Here is a 23,190-nt window from a genome sequence, read left to right as displayed (position 1 = left end):
ACTGGGAAAAATGAGAAACAATGCCCTCTGTATACCATGGAATCTAAAAATTCGTGATCAAATGTCCATAAAAATCTATGAAAGTATCTGTGTGTGTGAGTGTGTGTGTGTGTGTGTGTGTGTGTGTGTGTGCATTTGTGTAGGTAGGTACAAGAGGATAAGAGGATATCTGGTCTAACTTTCTATTTTGTTTGTTTGTTTGTTTACCATATTTCCCTGCGTTCTCTCAGTGAGCTTGAAGCTCTTTACCTTCTGTCAGAAAACTCCAGACATTCATTGTCCCAGACCCCAACTCGCACTGGGATAACAGGAGATGCTGCTATACCTGACTTTCTTACATGGATGCTGGGGAAATCGTCCTGCTTGGGCAGCAACTGCTTTTGTACGTTAAGCAATTACTCCAGTCTTGAAAATACCTATGAGTTAACCCTAACTAAATAGATTAAGGTGTGAATGGTAGTTAATAACCCGACTCCAGTGTCAAGAATGCTAGAGGCTCTAACTCACTCTTCAGGGTACTCTCTTGCATAAGCTATGTAAATGTTTCTGGGTTTCATTGTCCTTTTGCTCAAAATAGTAATAAGAGAACTTGTATCTCCTAGGGCTGCTGTGATGTTTTAAATGAGCTTCAGTGCTCCCATTAGTAAGTGCAGAAAGTAATCACTCTGATTATTGCATGGGATTGTGGAGAACTAATAGCTTTTAGATGATGGTGTAAATTTAGGGAATTATTATTAATCTAATGGACACGATGCTGTGGAAGGATTTAAACACAGGAGCAGGGCTCTGGGGCTGTAGTTCATTTTGCAAAGCACTTGCCTAGCATGCATAAAGCCCTGTGTTTAATACCCAGCACTACATAAACTAGAGTTTATGCAAGCCAATAAATAACTCACTGTCCTGGCCCCTAACCTACACTGGAAACAACCAACACAGCAGAAGTTGGCTTTCTACCATTGTGCTGAACCTTTTTTCCTGTACTAGGGAATAATTTTCAAATGTAAAAGAATTACAAAAAAAATGCAACATGTATTTAAGTGACTCGAGGACCATGGAGACCTAAGCTAGCAAAATAACCATGAAATCATAATTTCCATGGGAAGGACATAATTCCACGGGAATGAACAAATATAGCATATTATCAATCAAATAAAGTTTGCACATCCAGGCAAATAAAAATTACGTATACGACAAGATGTTGGAAACCTCCAAAGAAGTGTTGAATTTTAAAGTTCATTTATAAATAAATGTAACATATAATGTCTGGTCAAAAACAGACTGAAGAACCTTAAACCTGCTAAGTTCAATCAACTTATGAACTATAAATCATACAACTAAAAGCAAAAGTTCAAAGAAAGTATAGGAGCATCTTCTGCCTTTAGCACACACCTGGCTCTGTCCCCTTTGAATGACCACCTATGCCATATGCTTTCAATGAAGATCAACCAAGCAAACAACTCAGGGAAGGATTGTAAAGTAAAAAGGAACCTGTGATTTTTTCACCTCTTAAAAACTCCAAATTGGGGGTCAGAGGGCAGCATGGTGATGCATGCCTTTAATTCTAGCACTGGGGAGGTAGATGGATTTCCGAGAGTGTGAGACCAACTGGTCTACATATGACACCAGCACAGTCAAGGCTCACAGAGAAACCCTGTCTCAAAAACAAAACAAACAAACAAAAAAAACCCAACAAAACAACATAAAATCAAAAGAACAAACAAAAACATATAAACCAGAGAAATTATATTCTATGGACCAAAGATGAATCACCTGTGCCTTACAGCCTGCATTGAGAATCTTTCTCTTAGAATTAAAAACATTTTAATTGTTGGGTGTATAAAAGTTTAACACAGGATTCAAGAGCTCCAAAATTACTTGATTAGCAAAACCAGTAAAATGAAATATTAGTTGTGGTCCAACCTTCATAAATAGAGGAAAGAAAAATACAGAATAAACTATTTTATTATGTCACTGGAAAATACATGGCATTCAGCGGGAGAATTGAGAACACTGCGACTAAGGTGGGGCCACGACACTGATGAATCATTTCTTTGACTTGAGTCATACCACAACAGGCAATCACAAACATTTATTTCAATTACTTGAATAAGAGGGCAAGAATCTAAAAACACTTAGCCCAGACCCTGACTATAGATAACAATATAAATGTATTGCCTGTTAGCTAACACTGTGTGTGAAGTTCAGTACACAGAGATGAATGGTTGCAACCCATCTCTACTTTAACACTTCTCACCATCTTCCTGGTCAGGCTTGATCTACACGAACATGAGCAGAGGGGACAGGGCCTGGTAGCATGTACACACTCCTTGTCTTCTGCACACTCTGCTGTTACAGGTAGGTCAACGATGGGTGAGGAAATACTAGGGTAAGGATCTTAATGGACTTTTTCATGTTACTGCAATCTACATGAATTCTCAAATGCTGGTTCTTTTATTTCATCATAGGCATTTATGAGTCCTTCAGAGATAATTAATTCAAGAGTACACCTTGAACCTTATTTTCTCAAAAATTACGACTGCACTGATGGAGTTACAGTCCTGACTCCTATATGAGAAATAAGTGCAATCTCTCCCTTTCCCCCATTTTTCAGCATTCTATGGTACATCCAGAAACCTCTTCCTAATTCCCTTTTGTCTTTCAACTCCGGCAGTGTGCCCCTCTGCTCCTGCAATCACTCAGCTCTGAACTCAGGGGCATATCTCTTTTTCTTGTAACTTTCACCTTCTTTGGTGGGTTGTTCAGGACCCTGCCTCAATGTTTTCTGAGTACTGGGAGGTACTAGTCAAATCGCTTGAATTTACAAGTGATTTGATAGGGGATTTGGCAGAGAGCCACAGTACTGTGTTGACACCCTCTTCAAGTAAATGTCCCTGTCCAAACTTCCTCCAACTGCCAACTACGATGCTAGGTTTGGGGCATGAAATACTTAGCTAACCCTCAGAAGCCCTCCACATAAGCTCTGACGAATCTATCTCATGGGTCTTATGCCCCTTTTCTAATAAGAGATTTTGTATTCTGAGATTATAGAAAAAACTCTTACATTAGTGAAAACTAGTTTAAGCCTATGTAAGTCTTTTGATATTTAAAAGTTTAAGAACAGTGAAGAAGAAAAATCAAGAAATTATTTTTGCTTAATAATTGTAGTCTTTGACTATTTTATTATGTTCAGTTATTTGGACCTACAAATAATTTTAAAAAGAATAATACTCCAGTTAACTAGCTACATGAAAATGAACTTCAAATTTTAATATTTTGATTTTTGTTTCATACCAAGGATCGATAATTTGCTTTGTGATATAGAAAGGTCAAAAGGAAGACAGAGGAGAAGCAATGAAAACAAAAGCGGGTGGAGCTACGACTCACCTTGTCTCGTCGATGTAAACAGCTTCCAGTACCGATGCTGCATATTCGATATTCTTCTTTAGATCGACAACATTAACGTCACCTTTCTCCAGCTGCTTCACTAAGCATCTTAGTCTAGTTCCAAAAGGAAGGGGGAGAGAGAGAGAGAGAGATTTTTTTATAACCTAGAAATAGCTCAGTGTTAAACACAAAAACTAAATAAAACAGTTAACATAACAATTTCTAGATCATTATGCAGAAATATTTTCATTTTGCATAATTAAAACCAATCTCATTAATGTAAGTAATTATTAGAAAGGGTATTCACATCTCAGGAATATTACAAATATTTGTATGTAGTGTGATAACCATATTCAAGGCCAGTTTTCCTGAAAGTTCAAGACAACAAGTTCAAGACACGTTCCTAAGAGTCTATTTTTAAGGTTAGAATTTTATCTGTGATCCTTCTGCTTTCCCAGGGCTGGCCATCTTACCTTCTGATGGCACCTTAACTATTGTTCACTATATGCAACAAAGGCAGAATCATCAAAGGGGAAGCTTGATTCCAGGAGATGAGCAACTCTGTTACATTGACCCCTCCCCTCCATGACGTTCTCAGCACAGGTCTACAGCAATGAACTAAAAATACCAAAGCCAAGGAACCAACAGAAATCTTCCTTGCTTAAATCATTTCCATCTGATATTAGTTACAGTGATAAACATTGATCAACACTAGTTTGCTACAATAGTTTTTTGTTTTTCCTTTTTTTTTAGCCAGGGTAAATTTGAAAAATATTTTCTCTCAGCATTGTCCACAAGGCCAAGAGTTCCAGTTCTTCTAGGAATTTCAAAGTGTGAAGTAAAACGAAGGTAGGTCTAGAATACCGATTGACACAGACTCTGAGATGATTAAGATCAGTGTTTTAGGAACCCGAATTTGAGGATTATGGTGTGACACTTTGGGGAACTTCTGTGCATTAAATTGTAAAGCACACATTTTTGGAAATGCTTTCCTGGGCTGAAATGGAGCCACATTGCTTGTCCAGATCCACTGTCTCTCACAGAGTACAGAGGACCATCAACCCCTTTCTGTACCCAACACAGATAAGCAACCTGAAGACACCTTAGCTATTTCCCTACATTATCAGATGCTTTAATGTCATCTCTGTTCAGAGGTGACTGCAGAACACACCTCCACTTGAACACTAGCTGAAATAGGGTGACTTTAATTTTCCGGCAGTTTAACTTCTAGTGATTTCCAATACCAAGCTTTAGAGTATTCGAGAACGAACTGAGAGCTTTGTAAAAGGCAATTGACATTCCTCCACCTGGAGAAATATTTTCTCTACAAAAAATGTCATGCCTTAGTTAAAACTTCTCAAGGAGGTGTGAACTATCACACTTTCACAACATGAATTTCATATAAAGTGAGTTGTACATAGCAAATGAGTTACACAGAGTTGACACAGCAAAACAAAGTCCAACTTACGGGAAGTACAAGCTCCATAGAAGGCGGTGGTAAGCCTAGCACGGAAGCTTGATGCAGCACTGTGAGGATAATGAAGTGGCCCAGGAAGGATTCAGAAACTTCTGGCGCATAAACTTTAAATTTGGTCAAGTTGCCTTCCATTTATGAAAGTATCAAGGATTTTCACTTCCATTTCTCTGTATTCGCGTAAATATTTATTATGAATACATTCTCCTTGTGAAAGTTGTTGTACTGTTTGACTGTAGCTGGTTGTAGGTTATACTTTGCAAACTGTGCATTTTCTATATAATGATTGTTGATGGCTGAATAGTATTCCAATAGATATGTGCCACATCTTCCTTATTTATTCATTGCGATAGGACACTGAAGGTGTTTTGATTTGGGAGTCTAATAGAATAAACATATACAGGAGTCTCTTTCATACTCTGATTTTATTTTATTTTATTTTATTTTATTTTATTTTATTTTATTTTATTTTATTTTATTTTATTTTATTTTATGTGTTGTTGCTTAGCTATTTTCTTCAAACGGAAAAGCTTTCCTCGCCATGACTAGGGAGGACTTACAAACAACCTAGAAGATTGTGTCAAATTTCTAGGTAAATCTGTCTGGATACTTCCAGATGGGAATTCACTGAGGGGGAAGTTGACCCTTGATAGCACCTTCTCATGGACTCGGGGAAAGAGAGTGTCACCAGAGTATAAATTTTCTGTACTATATTGAATAGGTAGGGGGAGAGTGGGCAGCCTTGTCTAGTCCCTGATCTTAGTGGGATTGCTTCAAGTTTCTCTCCATTTAGCTTGATGTTGGCTACTGGTTTGCTGTAAATTGCTTTTACTATGTTTAGGTAGGGGCCTTGAATTCCTGATCTTTCCAAGACTTTTATCATGAAGGGATGTTGAATTTTGTCAAATGCTTTCTCAGCATCTAGTGAGATAATCATATGGTTTTTTTCTTTAAGTTTGTTTATATAGTGGATTACATTGATGGATTTCCGAATATTGAACCATCCCTGCATTCCTGGGATAAAACCTACTTGATCATGATGGATGATTGTTTTGATGTGGTCTTGGATTCGGTTTGCTAGAATTTTATTGAGTATTTTTGCATCGATGTTCATAAGGGAGATTGGTCTGAAGTTCTCTTTCTTTGTTGGGTCCTTGTGGGGTTTGGGAATGAGTGTAATTGTAGCTTCATAGAACGAATTGGGTAGTGTTCCTTCTGTCTCTATTTTGTGGAATAGTTTGAAGAGAATTGGTATTAGGTCTTCCTTGAAGGTCTGATAGAATTCAGCACTAAAACCATCTGGTCCTGGGCTTTTTTTAGTGGGGAGACTTTTAATGACTGCTGCTATTTCCTGAGGGGTTATGGGACTATTTAGATGGTTTATCTGCTCCTGGTTTAATTTTGGTACCTGGTATCTGTCTAGGAAATTGTCCATTTCATCCAGGTTTTCCAGTTTTGTTGAGTATAGGCCTTTGTAGTAGGATCTGATGATTTTTTTAATTTCTTCCGTTTCTGTTGTTATGTCTCCCTTTTCAGTTCTGATTTTATTAATTTGGATACTAATATCCAATATATACAAAGAACTCAAGAAATTAGACTCCAGGCAACCAAATTACCCTATTAAAAAATGGGGTATAGAGCTTAACAAAGAATTTTCAACAGAAGAAACTCGAATGGCCAAGAAGCACCTAAAGAAATGCTCGGCATCCTTAGTCGTCAGGGAAATGCAAATCAAAACAACCCTGAGATTCCATCTCACACCAGTCAGAATGGCTAAGATTAAAAACTCAGGTGATAGTAGATGCTGGCGAGGGTGTGGAGAAAGAGGAACACTCCTCCATTGTTGGTGGGACTGCAAGATGGTGCAACCACTTTGGAAATCAGTGTGGCGGTTCCTCAGAAAATTGGACATAGCATTACCCGAGGATCCAGCTATACCACTCCTAGGCATATACCCAGAAGGTGCTCGAACATATAATAAGGACATATGCTCAACTATGTTCATAGCAGCCTTATTTATAATAGCCAGGAGCTGGAAAGAACCCAGATGTCCTTCAACTGAGGAATGGATTCAAAAAATGTGGTATATTTCCACAATGGAGTATTACTCAGCTATTAAAAACAATGAATTTGAGAGGTTCCTAGGTAAATGGATGGAACTAGAAATTATCATACTGAATGAGGTAAGCCAATCACAAAAGAACACACATGGTATTCACTCACTGATTATTGGATATTAGCCCAGAACCTTAAAATGCCCAAGATGCAACTCACAGGCCACATGAAGTCCATAAAGAATGAAGACCAAGTGGGGGTGATTCGGTCCTTCTTAGAAGGAGCAACAAAATACTCAAGGGAGCAAATATGGAGACAAAGCGAGGGACAAAAACTGAAGGAGGGGCCGTCTGAAGACCTTTCCACCTGAGTATCCATCCCATGTGCAGTCACCAAAGGTAGATGCTGATGTGGAAGTCAGGAAGTGCATGCTGATAAGAGCCTGATATGGATGTCTCCTCAGAGGTCTTCAAGAGTCTGACATATTCAGAGGCAGATGCTCACAACTAGCCATTGAAGTGATCATGGGGTTCTCAATGGAGGAGTTAGAGTGAAGACTGAAGGAGCTGAAAGGATTTGTGGCCCCATGAGGAGAGCAACAATACCAACCAACCACAGCTCCCAGGGTCTAAACCACCAGCCTGGGAGCACTTATGGAGGGATCCAGGGCCTTAGCTGAATATATAAGAGTGGAGGGCCCTGCTGGGCACAGATGGAAGATGAGATCCTTGACCTCATGAAGGCTGGACGCCCCAGGGGGTGGGAGTTTTGAGGGTGGGGAGGTGGGAGTGGGGGGGTAGATAGAGGTTACATCCACAAAGAAGAAGGAGGAGGTGTGAGGGGATTGGGGGTTCCTGGGTGGGTGGGGGATGGGGTAAGGGGACAACATATGAAATGTAAATAAAACATCCAATAAAAAAAAAAAAATTTCTGGCTGGCTGTGATATGAACTGCCTTCCCAAGTGTAACTTCACTGTCATGATGGGTTGAAGCCTCAGAAACAGTGAGCAAGATAAACCTTTATCCCTTAAGTTGTTTCTGTAAAGCATTGAGGGTATACAGAAGAAATCTTAACTAATAAACCACCCGAAGAATATCAGAGAAGCAGGATGGAGGTGACATATGCCAGGCATGGTGGCATGCACCTCTATCTGTAGCACTTGGCTTCTGAACCAAGAGGAAGGGCATCAATTTAAGACCACTTAGGGTTACAATTACTCTGAACTTCATATATATGCAACTAAATCTAACCCTGAAAAAACAAATGAATCAAAATGAAGAACTCAAGAATAAGGAAAAGTTCATACAAAAATAAGAGGAGCACTTCCTGGAAGGTTACCACAGGTGGGTTCCTAACTCAGATAGCCTGAGTAGTCTCCAGGGAGTCACTCTATCCTTAGCTTGTTACAGTAAGAGGCCATCATATATGCACAATAAGCGTGGGCATCAAAAATGTGAACAAGTTTTATAAAGAAAAGTATTTCCTGCCCTAAAAGACTGGCATACATTTTGAGATGACTAGGATTCCCCCTTCTTACCTCTTTTTTTAAATAAGCACGAAATGATTATTACTGAGTGAACATGCATATATGTATATAAGTATGAGAATATTTGTGAATAAAGTTGAAAACATGATATACACACAGATTCAAAATTGTATCCAAGTTCTTTACTCTTATTAGAATCTTTTTTTCATCATCATCTTTAACTGCTTACATTGGTTTTGTTTTTACTAGGTTACCAGATATATCTGGCAGAATACTTATCTCATAAAACCTCTGAAGATTTCTGTTCATACTTAGTAACCAAACCATGTTTAATTTATTCCTTTTGAACACACACACACACACACACACACACACACACTGAAATATCTCATTTGTTCTGACACCGAGTCACACACATTCAGAAGACACATGAAGAGGTAAAAAAAATAATCAATTATAAGGTGTGAAGAAAGTATGTCCTAGAGGAATCACATGATCATAGGTGAGGGCAGCAGAAAGGAGGCTCCTGGGCTGGGTGGGCCCATGGAGATAAGGCACAGAAGAGAAAAGTGAAGAGAGAAAGAGAAAATGAAAAGCTTGTTTGAAAAGTACTCTAAAGATATCCAAAAGAAGACCTATAGAATCAACTCACCTGGGGCCATGGGGCTCACAGAGACTTAACCACCAAAGAGCATGCCTGGGAAGGAGCTAGTCCCCCTCTCCACGTGCAGCTTGGTCCACTTGCCAGTTCTTCAATAACTGGAGCAGGGGCCGTCTCTGACTCTGTTGCCTGCCCTTGGATCCCTTTCCCCTAACTGGGCTGCCTTGTCTAGGCTCAGTAGGAGAATTCCTATTGTAAGTTGACATGTCCAGATGAGACATCCCCTTTATTTAAGAAGACAAGGAAGAGGGAGAATGGGAATGAGAGAGGAGAGGGAGTTCACTGGAAGGAGAAGAAGGAGGGGAAGCTGTGATTGGAATTCAAAGTAGATAAATAAATTAGCAATAAAAAAGTGCCATAATGAAAGCCAATTCTTTGTAAGAAAATAAAAATAAAAGAAAGACAAATATTGGCCCAAGTGTAACAGGAATGGCTAAAATGATCAAGGAGGTTGTTAAAATGCAATTTATTAGAATAAAATACTAAAAAGAACATTGAAGTAATACATTTAACAACTCCATTAAAATGAGCCTTGAGAGATATAAACTACTAAATCTCCAGAAGAAATGGATAAAACTGAATTTGCGTTAAAGTCCTTCCCGAGAACCAAATGCTGAAGTTGAAAGAAACTTGGTAGTAGATGCTAATGCTCTCATTAAGTACGGACACATGAAGGACAGATGACATCACAACTAACTATCAGGACAAGAAGCTAAGGAGCCACTTTCAGGAAGTCCTGCCTGCCTTGGAGGATAAAACAATACAAAGTAACAATGGGGACCCATTAGAAAATGAAATTATGGACTACAAGTGTCAATGATCAGGAAATTAACACCTGTGCCTCTTCAAAGCAGCAGCACCTTCTGATGTAAGGCCATCCCACACTAGTTCCTTCGTGTTGAACTGTATTGGTAACTGGTGAATTATGGAATACAGGTTCCCTAAAAATGTGAATCACTGAAGGAAACAATGAGGAAAATGGTGGGATCAGTGGGTTCTGACTATATAGTGTTATGGCTGATGGAATAGCATGCTGGATTCCAGGCATTTACTAAGGGACACATGGAAGGCACTTTCACAGCCCTAACAAACGTAACTGTGGAAGAGGATGGACACCCTCCTTTCCCTGGCTTTTCCTAGTTGTGTCACTGTCTGTGTGTGTCTGTGTGTCTGTATGTATTTATAGCATATTTTCTACCTCAAATGTGCACAACACAAAACAGCATGTGATTAACTTTATTACAGTAGCCTTAAATGTATTTAGATATAATTATTATAATCTCCAATTAAAGGAACAAAAGATTCCTATTGGCAGTGTGGTCATCTCTCACAACTTGTGGAGGATTGTGGTCAGGACCCTTACAGATACTCATATCTATGGCTGCTCAAATCTTTCAGAAACTGGTGTAGTCTTTGCATCTGTCCTATGCAAAACTTCCTATGGTTGCTTATAATCTTTAATGATGTATTAATACTGTGTGAGTAGATACTTTGCTATATCCTGCAGGGCATAGTGACAGAAGGAAAAACTGTGGATGTCCAATTTAGATGCAATATTTCTTCATTGCTTTCAAAGTGTGGGTGGATGAATCAAGAGACATGGAACCCGTGAGCTCAGAGCTCCTCCCACTGTGATGAATGGTTTATTCTAAGTTTAAAATTATGTCCAATTTTCACTCTTCTCTAATGACAAGTTAGTAAAGTATTTATCACTAGTTCAGGGGATGTTAGCTTATTGTTTTACAGAAATAGACATTGCATAATAACCAGCATGTAAAAGAAGAATTCCCTTTTAAGTACAGAGGTAGTTAGAAAGACCTTCAAGATCCCCTTCTTTCTCCTTGGAGACAGAACAAACAAAATAAAAACCTGTACAACTATATAACTCTCAGACAGAAAAAATTAATCATTTAGACCTAGTCACTGTTAACAGCTCAAAAACACTGTGATTTAAATAAATATATACTAAAATGTAATAAATATACTTGAGGTTGTGTGTCTTAATGAAAAGACAGAAACTTTTGCCCACTAATGAGTTATTTACTCAAATCAAGGAGACAAGCTACGAATAAGGAACACTCATTACAGCTGTGCTGGAGAGCAGCTTAACATCTTAAATGTCATACTCCTGGACTTTTGAGAACTCATTTAGCACTCAGCTCGGCTGTGCTTTGTCAAATACCTCTCATATGTCCCTCCCATCTCTGTGGCTCTCCATTATGGGCCTTAGATGCTGCATCTGACCTATGGAGAGGGACTACATTGTACATCAGAATCGTGGAACAACAGAAGAAGTAGAAGGGAAAGAGGAGTGGAGGCTTCCTGGTACTTGTTCAGTCGCCCTAAAGGATCCTCCTCTTTCTATTTCTCCTTTCCTTCATCCTCCACCCCTCCTCCCTTTCCTCCCTCTTCTCCTCTCTCTCTTCTCTTCTGCAGAGAAAACTTTTTTTTTGGAAGCTCTCCACAGAGTTTCTCTCTCTCCCTCCCTCCCTCTACTCTTCTCTCTCTCCCTCTCCCCTTTCTCCTCCTCCTCCTCTTCCCTTCCCTTCCCCATCTTCGCCTGTCCTCTTTCAGTCTCTTAATTATTTCATATCCTTGTTTTGTTGTTCTTCTTTTTCTGAATTTTTATAACCATTCTGTTCCTTGATGCTTCCGCTGTATGGATAATCCCTAAGGTGCCATAAATCAAAGGGATTACATAACTCTGGATGCATCTGTGAATACCGTACAAATGTAAAGACTATTCATCTCTTTTCTGTTACCTGTGGTGAATCTCCTTCAGCCTGCCAATCACAATACACCCCACTGGAGCTGTGTTACCCTCTCTTTCCAGGAATATTTACTGCAGTCCTGTGAATTCACTGAGAAGACTATAGGCAGGAAAGCCGAGGAAGCCTTCCCCTACTTGACACTCTTTCCTTGCGTCACAGAAGGGAATAGTACAGACCCAAGAGCTTTCTCCTAGATCATATGTAGTGATGGGCACCTAGCCTATGACAGGGTTAGAAAAGCTAAAAAAATCCCACAGAAAGCCTGGGCTCAGCCACCACCCTGGAAATGCAGACCATCTAGAAATGCTAGAAGTCTATAAGCAAATTAAATTGGGGGAACCTGATACTGGGAAAGGGTGTTTGTTGAGAGGCACTGATGCAAGATCAATCAGAAAATTTATAGTATATTTTTTAAATCAAACAAAAAGGATTTAGACATTAAGGGATTTATGGTTTAAAAGTAGTCATGGTAGATTACTGTTCAGAAGTCTTTATTATTGTTCACTCACCACTGAAACTTCACTAACATGACAAAAGAATTGAAAATACAAGCTAACAGTAAGGCTAAAGAGGGCAGTAAATAAGCTGAGAGCAAAATTCCAGCACAGATTTGGAGCAGGGTGAGGTGTGGTAGCAAGACTTTCTGGATAGTCAGCCTGATGCAACCTATCAGCCTGATGCTTCCCCATCACCTGGGAAGACAGTCTCCAGCAAGGAACTATCTAGAGCAGGTCAGCCTCTGAACATGTGTGTGTGGATTGGTAATTGATGTAGGAAGGACCCAGACCCACAAATGGATGGCACTTGCATAGTCTGGGCTGTGGACTGTCTGAGAGTGAATAAAGATAGTTAAAACTAGAACACAGTACATGATGCGCAGCTGATAATAGGAATTCTTTCTTTTAAAGGTTTGGAGTTCTGGAGGCTGAGCCCTGCACCAAGGCCTGCAGGTCCAGGGCTAGCTCCGGCTTCCTTCCTCTTTTCCATGTTCTTCCCCTGGCAGAAGAAGCAAATGAGCTGTTATTAAAAGATCTCTTTTAGTACAGCACAGATTTCCTTTCTGTAGCCCTGTGACCTCAGGTCTACTCACATCCCACAGGCTCCTCCCCCAGAAACCATCTTTTTGGCAAGTAGGAGGATTAGATGTCAGCATCCAAATTTTCGGAAAGGGGGGTGGAAACGAAACAAACATAACAAGCGGCTTGGAACATTTAATTAATGCAGAACCACATACCATCAGGCTTGAAAAATACACCAGCAGAGAAGGAAAATCATATAAAAATAGATTTTTAGAGAAATATGCACAAAAAATAAAACTACAGAAAGAAAATCAACATGGATTTTTTCCAACTATAATAGAGTACATAAGAACACCTGATAAACAGAAACATTTCCATAATGGTACCCAAAGCATAGAAGGCTTTCAGTTACACTTGACACTCAGCAAGAAGAAAATTGAGTCTTTTAAAGAAGCTCTTGAAAGCCCACGCTTTCCCCAGAGATGCAGTTCCTAGCATAGGCAGCAATCCAACATAGCTCAAAAGTAGGATATCTTTTATTGTAAAGGCTGTTGTGTACACTACAAAAAAAGACCAACAACTTCTAACTTAGATCTCTCTCTCTCTCTCTCTCTCTCTCTCTCTCTCTCTCTCTCTCTCTCCTATCTGGATTTCAAAATAAAATTAACCATGCTTTCTGATGAACATTATAGAATTCCCCCTATCTCCCCTGTACTATGGCTTTTATACCCACAATCCCCCAAGATCATTCAAGATGATTCTTTCCTCACGAAGTTCTTTTAGGAGTTTTATATTGACATTGACAACAGTAGACATGATGTCATTGCTATCAGCTTCTGGGTGACAAATTCAGGGATGATTACCATTAGGAAGCAGAAAGTATTAAAATCAAGAACTTAATCCTTAAGCTTGATCCTTGAAGTCACAAGACAACCATGTGAACAGTAAGGAGCTCCCACATTAGTAACTGTGGGGAGCTTCGTCTGTACAGTGGATCACAATGACCTAGGTTGTTTCTGCTGTAAGAACCCTCAATGCCACCGGGGCAGACAATCATGTGTCTGTCTTCTGATTCTCTAAGTGTTCTCGATAGATAAGGGCTTGGGTATTTACATGGTTGCCCCATTACAATCTTCTCACATTATGCTCACAAAACTATGCCCACAAAACAGTCTTTATAACTCTATGATCTCAGGGCTCTAGATCGTTGCATAGCTGAATGGTGAGTAATTTCAATCCTGTTCCTTGGTTCTATGACCGTTGTTAGCTGGTTATCAACTCATAACCTTTGCTACTGTCGTCTTCTCTACATCTGTAGACAATGCTCACAGATCCACCACATCTGCCAGATACCACTATGTCTTGAAGTTTGTTTTAGCCTTGCCCAACTGTGTTTTAGTCGCCCTCCAATTTTGGAGCACACTGTGCACCCTGGGGCTTCTAAGGACAACATTCTTTATCAATCACCTGTTTCCGGATTCAGTAACTTCCTCCTTCCTCAATTCTCCATACCTTGCTTTAAAACTCACATCCTCTGGTACATTCCAACAAAGTGTGCTTGGGACATAAATCCTTGTGTCTCTGAGTGCTAAAAATATTTTTTTCTTTTCTTTCCATTTGATTGACACTTTGGCAGAGCACTGTAAGCTGGGAAGCATTTTCTCTCACAATGTATAAGCTCAGTTTCCCTGTGGTGGGGAGTCCACGGGGTTGCAGCGCTTCACTGACAGCTAACAATTTTCTTCCTGATTACATACCATATTTCAAATGTCATTAAAACATCACTCTCCAATTACTTTTCTTTTGTTCACTTTCATTTTTATAAAGACATGTCTCTACTATGATTTCAGGTGGGAAGCAGAGTTCAAGTTGGAAAGAAAATAAGTATGTGTGACAATTCATTATCATTACCCAAAAATAAAAATAATATAAAGAAAGAAGGTGCCATAGGGAAAAACAATAAAGACAGTTTTTATGAACTCTCAAAATAACTGGATAAAATATCAATGATCAGGAAGCTTATAGTGGCAAATTGACACCGACCACTTGGTACTGTGTAAAACTATAGACTGTTTATCACCATAGCAAGAAAGAATGGCAGAGGGATTTAAGAAGTGAATACTATAATTCAAAGTTCATGTAGAAATATCCAGTTGCGGTCTGCAAACTCAGTCTGCTTACTGTTAATCCTGCCGCTCTTCTGTTTCATCTTCCTGACTCACCCCAAGTCTCTGACTATGAAGACTCACAGAGCGTGTCCTGCACTCTAAGATGCTTGACTCATTTATTTTGGCAATTTCAGTCTGACTTTTTCTCCTCACCAGCGACTGCAGTATTTTTGAAGGTGTGACACTTCTTCATGTTCTATAATGCTCATGGTAACTTTTCTTCTGCAATTTGGTTTTACAATGTCCCATGGGAGAAAAAAAATTGCACTGGAAAAATCACAGTGAGTTCTTTACTTAGGGGTATTTAAAATAAATTAGCTTTCGAAAGAAATGACTTAACACAGGCTTGTGGAACAAATGGCTTGCAATAACTTGAGAGTGATACAATAAAATAACAAAGTAATCTCAAGAAACCTATTTGAAAGCTAACCACATAGAAGAGAGGCCAGCCAGGATGCTGATAGCCAGCCAGACTGTGAACAAACCAGATGGTAAGCACATCCTGCTGAGAAAGGAGAGTGACTGTATACTTAAAGTGAAGTGTCCTCACCACATGTATTCACAGCAAAGAAACAGTGGTGGTGACAGATGCTGGGATAGTGAAAGGAACAAAGTCATGCGGGAGTTAATCTTTAATATTCCCTCTCTTGATCACTGCTTAGGCTAACATGCACTCAGTTTCACCTAGCAAATGATTACTGACAGAAAGGAAAAAAAATCAGTACTTCAAAGAAACAAACAAATGAACAAATGGTCAATTCAGTTTCCAACACTAGAGCCATGATACTTTGAGTTTAACATTAAATATATTTAAGAAGTTTTAAGGAAATAAACCTAAAGCACTGAAGAAAAATCTAAGATATTATTGATATATATTTGTGCTTCTGAAATGATACACTAGTGTGCATTAGTATACAATGTGATAATGCCATAGATACAATGAAGAAGGCTCAAATCAGGATATTTAGAATTTCCATCTTCTTAAACATTCATCATTTTTACATGTTGGGAACTTTCGAGCTCCCCTCTTCTGGCCGTATGTAGTTGTGCCCTACTGTGCTGTAAAATGTTAGAGCTTATCCCGTCTAGCTGCACTTCATTACCCAATACTGAACCTCCTCTGTCTTTCCTTGTCAGGCTTTCATTACTCCCTACGATGTCTTTCAAGTCTCACTACACTGTTTCAGATAACAAGAGCTGCTTCTGTACTGCTAGATAATCGTTCAAGCTTCAGGTGCAGTGTGTTTCCTTCATCAGCTCATGGACCTCGTGGTTGGTTCCCTGTCAGGGTCATTGGGAATAGTTCTGCTGTGAGCACAGGAACACAGGAATTTCTCTGGCAGAAGGCGTTCATTTCCTTTGGCTACATATACACCCGTGCTGTAGATGAACCACATTGTGTCTCCGGCTTCCTGAGGAGCCTCCATGCTGCTTTCCATATTAATACTTCACAACAATTGTGCAAGAGATGGTTTAGTGTATTGATAGTGTTAGAGATGGCTTAGTGTATTAAGCCATGGTGGTGGTGCATTCCAGCACTCAGGAGACAGTGGCAGGCGGATCTCTGTGAGTTTGAGGCCAGCCTGGTCTACAATTTGGGTTTCAGGACAGCCAGGGCTGCACAAAGAGTAAAACCTGTCTCAAAACAAAAACCAAAACAATTCTACTATGAAATAAATTGTCCACATTTATTTGACATTTGAAATAATTGTCCTTGGGACTGTTTATCTTGCAACTTCATTGTAACTTCTTCTCTCTCCAATAGGATCTGAATGAAACGTCTGTACTGCGCATTTGCCTGCAATTTGGGGAATTTTTTTAAAAAAAATATAATTTTTCATATGAAGTGAAAACAGTTAAATTTTCAGTCTAGAGCAAAATATTTTTTAATTTAATTGACTGACTGAATTATTCTTCTTTACATTGAAAATTCTTAGTACAAAAGTAGAACTTATGATTTATTGCACTCTACTTGAATGAAATTTTCATAATATAGTATGGGAGACATAGTGGTCCAAACCTGTAGTTATGGCACTTGGGAAGAAAAGGGGAAGAGAATTAGATGATCCTTAGCTGTTTAGCCAGCTCAAAAGCTATGTGAGACCCTGCCAGAAAACAAATCCAAGCAAAAACAAAGACAAACCCATAGTATAACAAAAGCACATTTAAACTACAAAAAGACCCTTCTTAATATCTCATATTTGTTTAAATGGTGCAATTATACCTTGGTGTCTTCAGATGTAGATCTAAATTTTTATTCTGTTTCTTCTCAATAGAATATTAGTGGTAATAAAATTGGCATTAACGGTTCTTGCAAACTTTGAACATGCCTGTCGCTGTACAGGAATACTTTGCAGTATGAGGATGATAATAAATCACTCATTCATCTTGAACACAACTCCTCATGTTGCTTTGTCTTCAGAGATTTAGGAAGAAAAATGTAGCACAGTTACACCTAGAGAACTCTGAAAACCTACTGGAGAGCCTTGGATGAGATGGAATCCTCCCTCCTCCAGCCATTCTGCTTTCCTTAATGTTACACAAATCACCTCATTTGTATGAGGGCTGTCTGTACTACATATCTCTAGGTTTGGGTACGCCACGGTGTGCTGCAATTATATGTCTACAGGGTTGAATGCCCTCTGAATTCTGAGGACTTGAGGTCTTGTAGTTATTTATCTCTGTTGCTTTTTAGGTGACAAAACATGCCAGCTCCTTCCAGGAAGGTGGTATTAATAGAATTTGTTTATTTCAGATATAATTCAATGATAGTTTAAAACAGAGCTTGTGTTCTATAGAAAACAGTGGCTAGAAAGCAACAGTGAACATCTTGCAGTAATGCAAACACAGAAGCATGAAAATCCTCAAGTAAAACAGAGCTGAGTTTCAGAGAGGTTCTGCTGAGCTTCTGACAAAATGATTACCTGTCTATTAATGGGATTTAAATTCTGACATTTAGGAGATTTTCTTAAATTCTCTCAATCATATTTTCTGCCTGAGGTTTGCTGTACAAATATATTCATGGGTTCATCTTCCTCAGATATCCTTTGGAGTCACTAAAAGTAAAACAAATACTCAGAAGCTTGGCTAATTCTTGTGGTTCCAAAGACAACAGACCTCAGGAGTAGGGAGATGACTCAGTGAATCAGAACACATGCTGCCCAGCAGAAGGACCTGAATTTGAATCTCAGTACCAACATAGTAAAGTAGGAATGACTGTATGCACTTGTAACCTAACCTCTGTGATGGCACAGGGCTGTTGTTGGGGATTGCTGACCACCAATCTTGTTGACATAGCCTCCTCTGGGTTCAGCGAGAGTCCTTGTCTCAACGGAATAAGGCAGAAAAAGTACTAGAGAAAGCTCTCTTGCCTTCCTATGGCCTCTCCACCTGCACACACACACACAAACACACACACACATAATCCTGCTGGTTTTGTTTTCTAGAGCAAACTGACTCACACACGGCCTATTCTGATTAAGACTGGGCCCTGAATGGGTTAACTGTGACTCCCCCTGTTCTCAGCATTACAAAATCTATGATTTGTTTCACAGAGCTTCCACTGTTTTTCTTTGTTTTAATCTTTTCATTTGGTAAGAAGTAAAATCCCATTTTCTTCTCTCCTCTCATAATCCAACTCCACACACAAGAATATTGGTTTTGATTAAACTCCTTTTTGTAAGCTCAAAAACTAGGAAGACAAAAGCTTAAAATAAATCTTTGTACTTGGATTAGCAACTGAAGGGATTTTCCATGAAAGTAGACTGAGGTTCCTTTGGTAGCTTTAACTCATAGGGAACAATATTCTCTAAGGACAAATGTGAAAAGAAGAGCCCAATACAATACCCCCTCCAAATAAAATCAAGAACAGCCAAATACCTGTGCTTTGTTAGGTACTGGGAGAGATAGAGCCAGCTTTCTCTAAGGATAGGTGGACTACATTCTAGCTAATAGCTACATATGCAAGCGTATACAAGCAATACAAATTAAATCTAAAGATGAGAGAATAGGGGAAAAGGAGCTGAATCTGGAAAACGTTGTAACTATGGGAGTGATAAACATGATCAAAGCCTACAGTATGAAATTCTCAAAATGCTAATAAAAGAAAATAATAAAGTAGAAATCCCATGTTCTTACTTGCATTCTTCTATGTAAAGACTGATGCTAGGCCAGTCACTCAGACGTTCTTGGTATTCAGGCTCTGCCTTAGTGCTCTGTGTCTTTCCACTTTCAATAGCCAGCCCTGTGTCTCTATATGAACACTTTCTCTTCACCAGAGCCCACCCTGCTTGTGTGCTTTCCCTAATTCCAAAGCCACATTACCCAGAAATATATTTTTTAAAAATTCTTAAAATCTACATAACATCACAAACGTAGACAAAGTCAGAGGCAATCAAGCAAAATGAACAAAGCTTGAGGTACCATACCCCTTACTTCAAACTGTCTTAAAAATCTAGAGTCTCATCATGTTACTAGCACAAAATTAGAGACATTGCTCAAAATAACAGAACAGATAGTGGAAAATTTGGTCACTCTTTTATTGATTCTTATCAAAGGGGCCAGAAACACTCAATAAGAAAAGTACAATCTCAAAAGTAATTGGTACAAGTAGACACTCACAAGAAGAATGACATCTGGCCCTCATCACACACCATTTGTAAAGATAAACGGGACACTGAAAGTCAAACTTGACAACTGGGTTTAGAAGTGTTGCTCAAGTATGTAGCACCTGTCTGTCATGCCATGCTGTGGGATGGTACTTTTTACCCTTGCTACAACAAAAACAAGCAAAATAATCCCAAAAATTTAAGACTACTCTGCAAATAGAGGAAAAATACATTTAACATTGCTTTGGGTATGAGTTTTTTGGGGTTTTATGCATAATTTAAAATAACTCATGCAATTTAAGAGGGGAAAGAAACACATGAGATTATATCAAACTAAATTGTCTCTAAATAATACAAAGGTGCAGTGGAGAAAAAAAAAACTATTGAATGAAAGAAATTGCTGATACCCACAGTATATACGGAACTGGGGAAGAAAAAAACAAAAGAGAAAAAGAACTCCACAGTAAGAAAATGAATAACCTGATTATCAAACTAACCTGAGCATGCATTTTTCAAATGACATCCAAATAACCAGCAAATATATGGAAAAGTAAACTCCCAACCAAGCTGACCAGAAAAGAAATGTAAATTAAAATCAGAGGGGAAATCACTTTTCAGCTGCTCAAATGACAATTATCAAAATGACCAATGATAACAAGGATGGTGAACATGTGGAGAAAGATGACCCTGTGGAACACTGGTGGGGGTGTAAACAAGTCCTACCATTGTGAAACATAGTATGGGGATTCCTCAAAAGAAAGTCATTATTTCCAAACATTTGATATTAGCATTAATAGTCATACTGAAAATACAATTTGAGATGTGCTTTGCACAGGTGAATTTGTTCCTTTCTCCTATGGGAGGTTGCACTGACAATACTGTATGCATTTACTAATTACAGCCTAAGTGAGCACAAATCACATACAGGCTTGGAACACCGAGGGAGGATTGTCACTTGCAGCATGTATAATTCATAAAAGCATGAAAGGTTTTCTTTAAAGACCAATATTTTCATTTCATCAATTTGGCAACTAAGTACTTCTACTTAACTTGAACAAGAGTGTATGGGGTTTATGCAAATTATCACTTCTAAACTGCTAAAACATATATTAAATATTGACATGATAAATAAAATATATCACTTATAAATATTTGATTAGGAACATTAAATGCTATCTTCTGAAGAACTGCAGGTAGATCATAATTTAAGGCAGTGTACCATATAGACCATGACATGTTTCAAGGCACAGGCCAAGAAGATTTTGTACTTTTCCACCACCTGGACCCTCTTACCCCGCCTCCCCTTGTAAAACATGCTATAAAAAAGCATTTCATGTTCAAAAAAAAAGAAATTAAAATAAAAAAAAAGAAAAAAAAAAGAAAGTATCATCCTGAGCGAGGTAACCCAGTCACAAAAGAATACACATGGTATGTACTCACTGACAAGTGACTATTAGGAAAAAATCTTGGAATACCCCTAATATAACTTATAGACCATATGAAGCTCAAGAAGAAGGAAGACCAAAGTGTAGATTCTTTAGTCCTGCTTAGAAAGGAGAACAAAATAATCATGTGAGGTAGAGAGTGGGAGGGACATAGGAGGAAGAAAGAAGGGAGAGAGGACAAAATGGGGGCAAGATCAGGTGTGTAAGGACACAGGGGAGATGTACAGAGGGTCAGAAAATTGAACAGAGGTACGTGGCAATGGGGGATGAAGAACACAGAAAACCCAAGATGACAGGAAAGTGAAAGGCTCCCAGAACTCAACGGAGATAACATTAGCTGCAATACCCAACAAAGAGGAAAGAGAACCTGTAGAGAGCATATGGAGAGGTTAGGTATGACCCCTGGTTGAGGGATGTGGCCACCCATTCTTCTCAAACATTTTAACCCAAAATTGCTCCTATCTAAAGGAAATACAGTGACAAATAGTGGAACAGAGACTGAAAGGCCATCCAGAGACATCCTCACCTGGGGATTTATCCCATATCCAGCCACGAAACCCAATCACTATTGCTGATGCCAGAAAGTGCTTGCTGACAGGAGCCCTGTCATATAGCTGTCTCCTGAGAGGCTCTGTGAGAACCTTACCAATACAGATGCTTATGCTTGCAGCCAACCATCAGACTGAGCATGGTGAACCCAATGGAGAACTTAGTGGAAGGACTGAAGGAGCTGAAGGGGTTTGTAACTCCATAGGAAGAACGACAATATCAACCAATCAGATACCCCAGAGCTTCCAGGGACTAAATCATCAACCAAAGGATACACTTGAAGGGGCCCATGGCTACAGCTGAATATGTAGTAGAGAACTGCCTTATCTGGCATCAGTGAGAGGGGAGACCCTTGGTCCTGTGAAGGCTTGATGATCCAGGGTCGGGGAATGCTATGGTGGAGAGGCAGGAGTGAGTAGGGGGAGCGTGCTCATAGAAGTAGGGGGAGGGGGTGGAATAGTGGGTTTGCAGAGGGGAAACCATGAAGGGGGATAGCATTTGAAATGTAAATAAATAAAATAACCAATAAATTTTTTTTAAGGATTGTGATGTGAAAAAAAAGGAACATTAAATGCAACTAGAAGTCACTGAAAAGTTTTAAAGTGCATCTCATATTCATGTTCAACTGTAAATTAATCAAATCTTTACGTAGATAGCATTCCTTTCCTTTCATTTTCATCTGGGGTGAAATAAAACTATAAAACTATAAAATAAAACAATCTACAAATTAATGAGAATAGCTACAGAACAAGTGAATGAACTCTAAAAAATAGTGAGATTTGTTCATTTTCAAGTTCAGTTTTAAAGACTTCAAAACAATAACAATAGTGGAAATTTGATATATTAAAAATGACCTGGTATTTATTATGTTTTTAACTCTGTTATTATTATTGTTGCTGCTGCAATTGCTGTTGTGTGTCTATGTGGAAATGAGTCATAGTGCTGTAGTGTGTGTGTGTGTGTGTGTGTGCCATAGTGCTCCTGTGAAGGTCAGAAGAGGCTCTATAGAGTTGGTTTCTCCTTCCTCTTTCATGTGGCTCTTGGGATGGAGCTAAGGTCATGAGGCTCCCACAGCAAGCTTCTCTCCCTGATAAGCCACTGGTACATAGTTAGAATTACTGCTGTTATTTGCTTATATCCATGCTTATATCCATAGGTTCTTAGACAAGGTCTAATTCATCTCATAGCCCAATGAACTGCATCACCATTAGCAGACTGTTGTTTCATTTTATGTATTTGTGCTTCTCACATGAGCCATTGTAAAGTTCAGTACAGAAAAAACAGTGCTGTTTCCAGTGATACGCTGTTACTTCAGAACAGATAATAACATGGAACGTAGCATAGTTGTAATGTAACAATACCAGTCAATCAAACAACATGCAATTTTCTATTTCTATACCCAACCAAAATCCAAAACATTCTGCTTCTAATAATGAAATATAAGATCTAGAAAAAAAAATAATCAGTACTACATACAACAAAAAATAATTCCAATACCAATACAAATATAATACAACATAATACAAAACACTGTCAAATCAACTGTCAAATCAAGCTTGTGAGCAAGGTG

The 23,190-nt window shown here is 38.9% G+C and overlaps 1 protein-coding gene across 3 annotated transcripts in view; it reads right to left on the bottom strand.

The window, feature by feature from the left end:
• Positions 1–23,190, bottom strand: part of Pde1a (phosphodiesterase 1A) — a 196,459-nt gene that overhangs the window by 84,317 nt on the left and 88,952 nt on the right. For all 3 annotated transcript variants that reach the window (XM_028762870.1, XM_028762871.1, XM_028762872.1), the window contains exon 2: positions 3,385–3,498. In XM_028762870.1, the coding sequence (XP_028618703.1) occupies positions 3,385–3,498 (114 nt within the window). The remainder of the gene's footprint in view (positions 1–3,384; positions 3,499–23,190) is intronic.

This window comes from Grammomys surdaster, unplaced genomic scaffold, assembly GCF_004785775.1.
Source record: "Grammomys surdaster isolate TR1022 unplaced genomic scaffold, NIH_TR_1.0 136, whole genome shotgun sequence".
NCBI classification, from domain to species: Eukaryota; Metazoa; Chordata; class Mammalia; order Rodentia; family Muridae; genus Grammomys; species Grammomys surdaster.
Note: the sequence above shows the minus strand (reverse complement) of the source record. Positions and strands in the feature narration are given on the sequence as shown.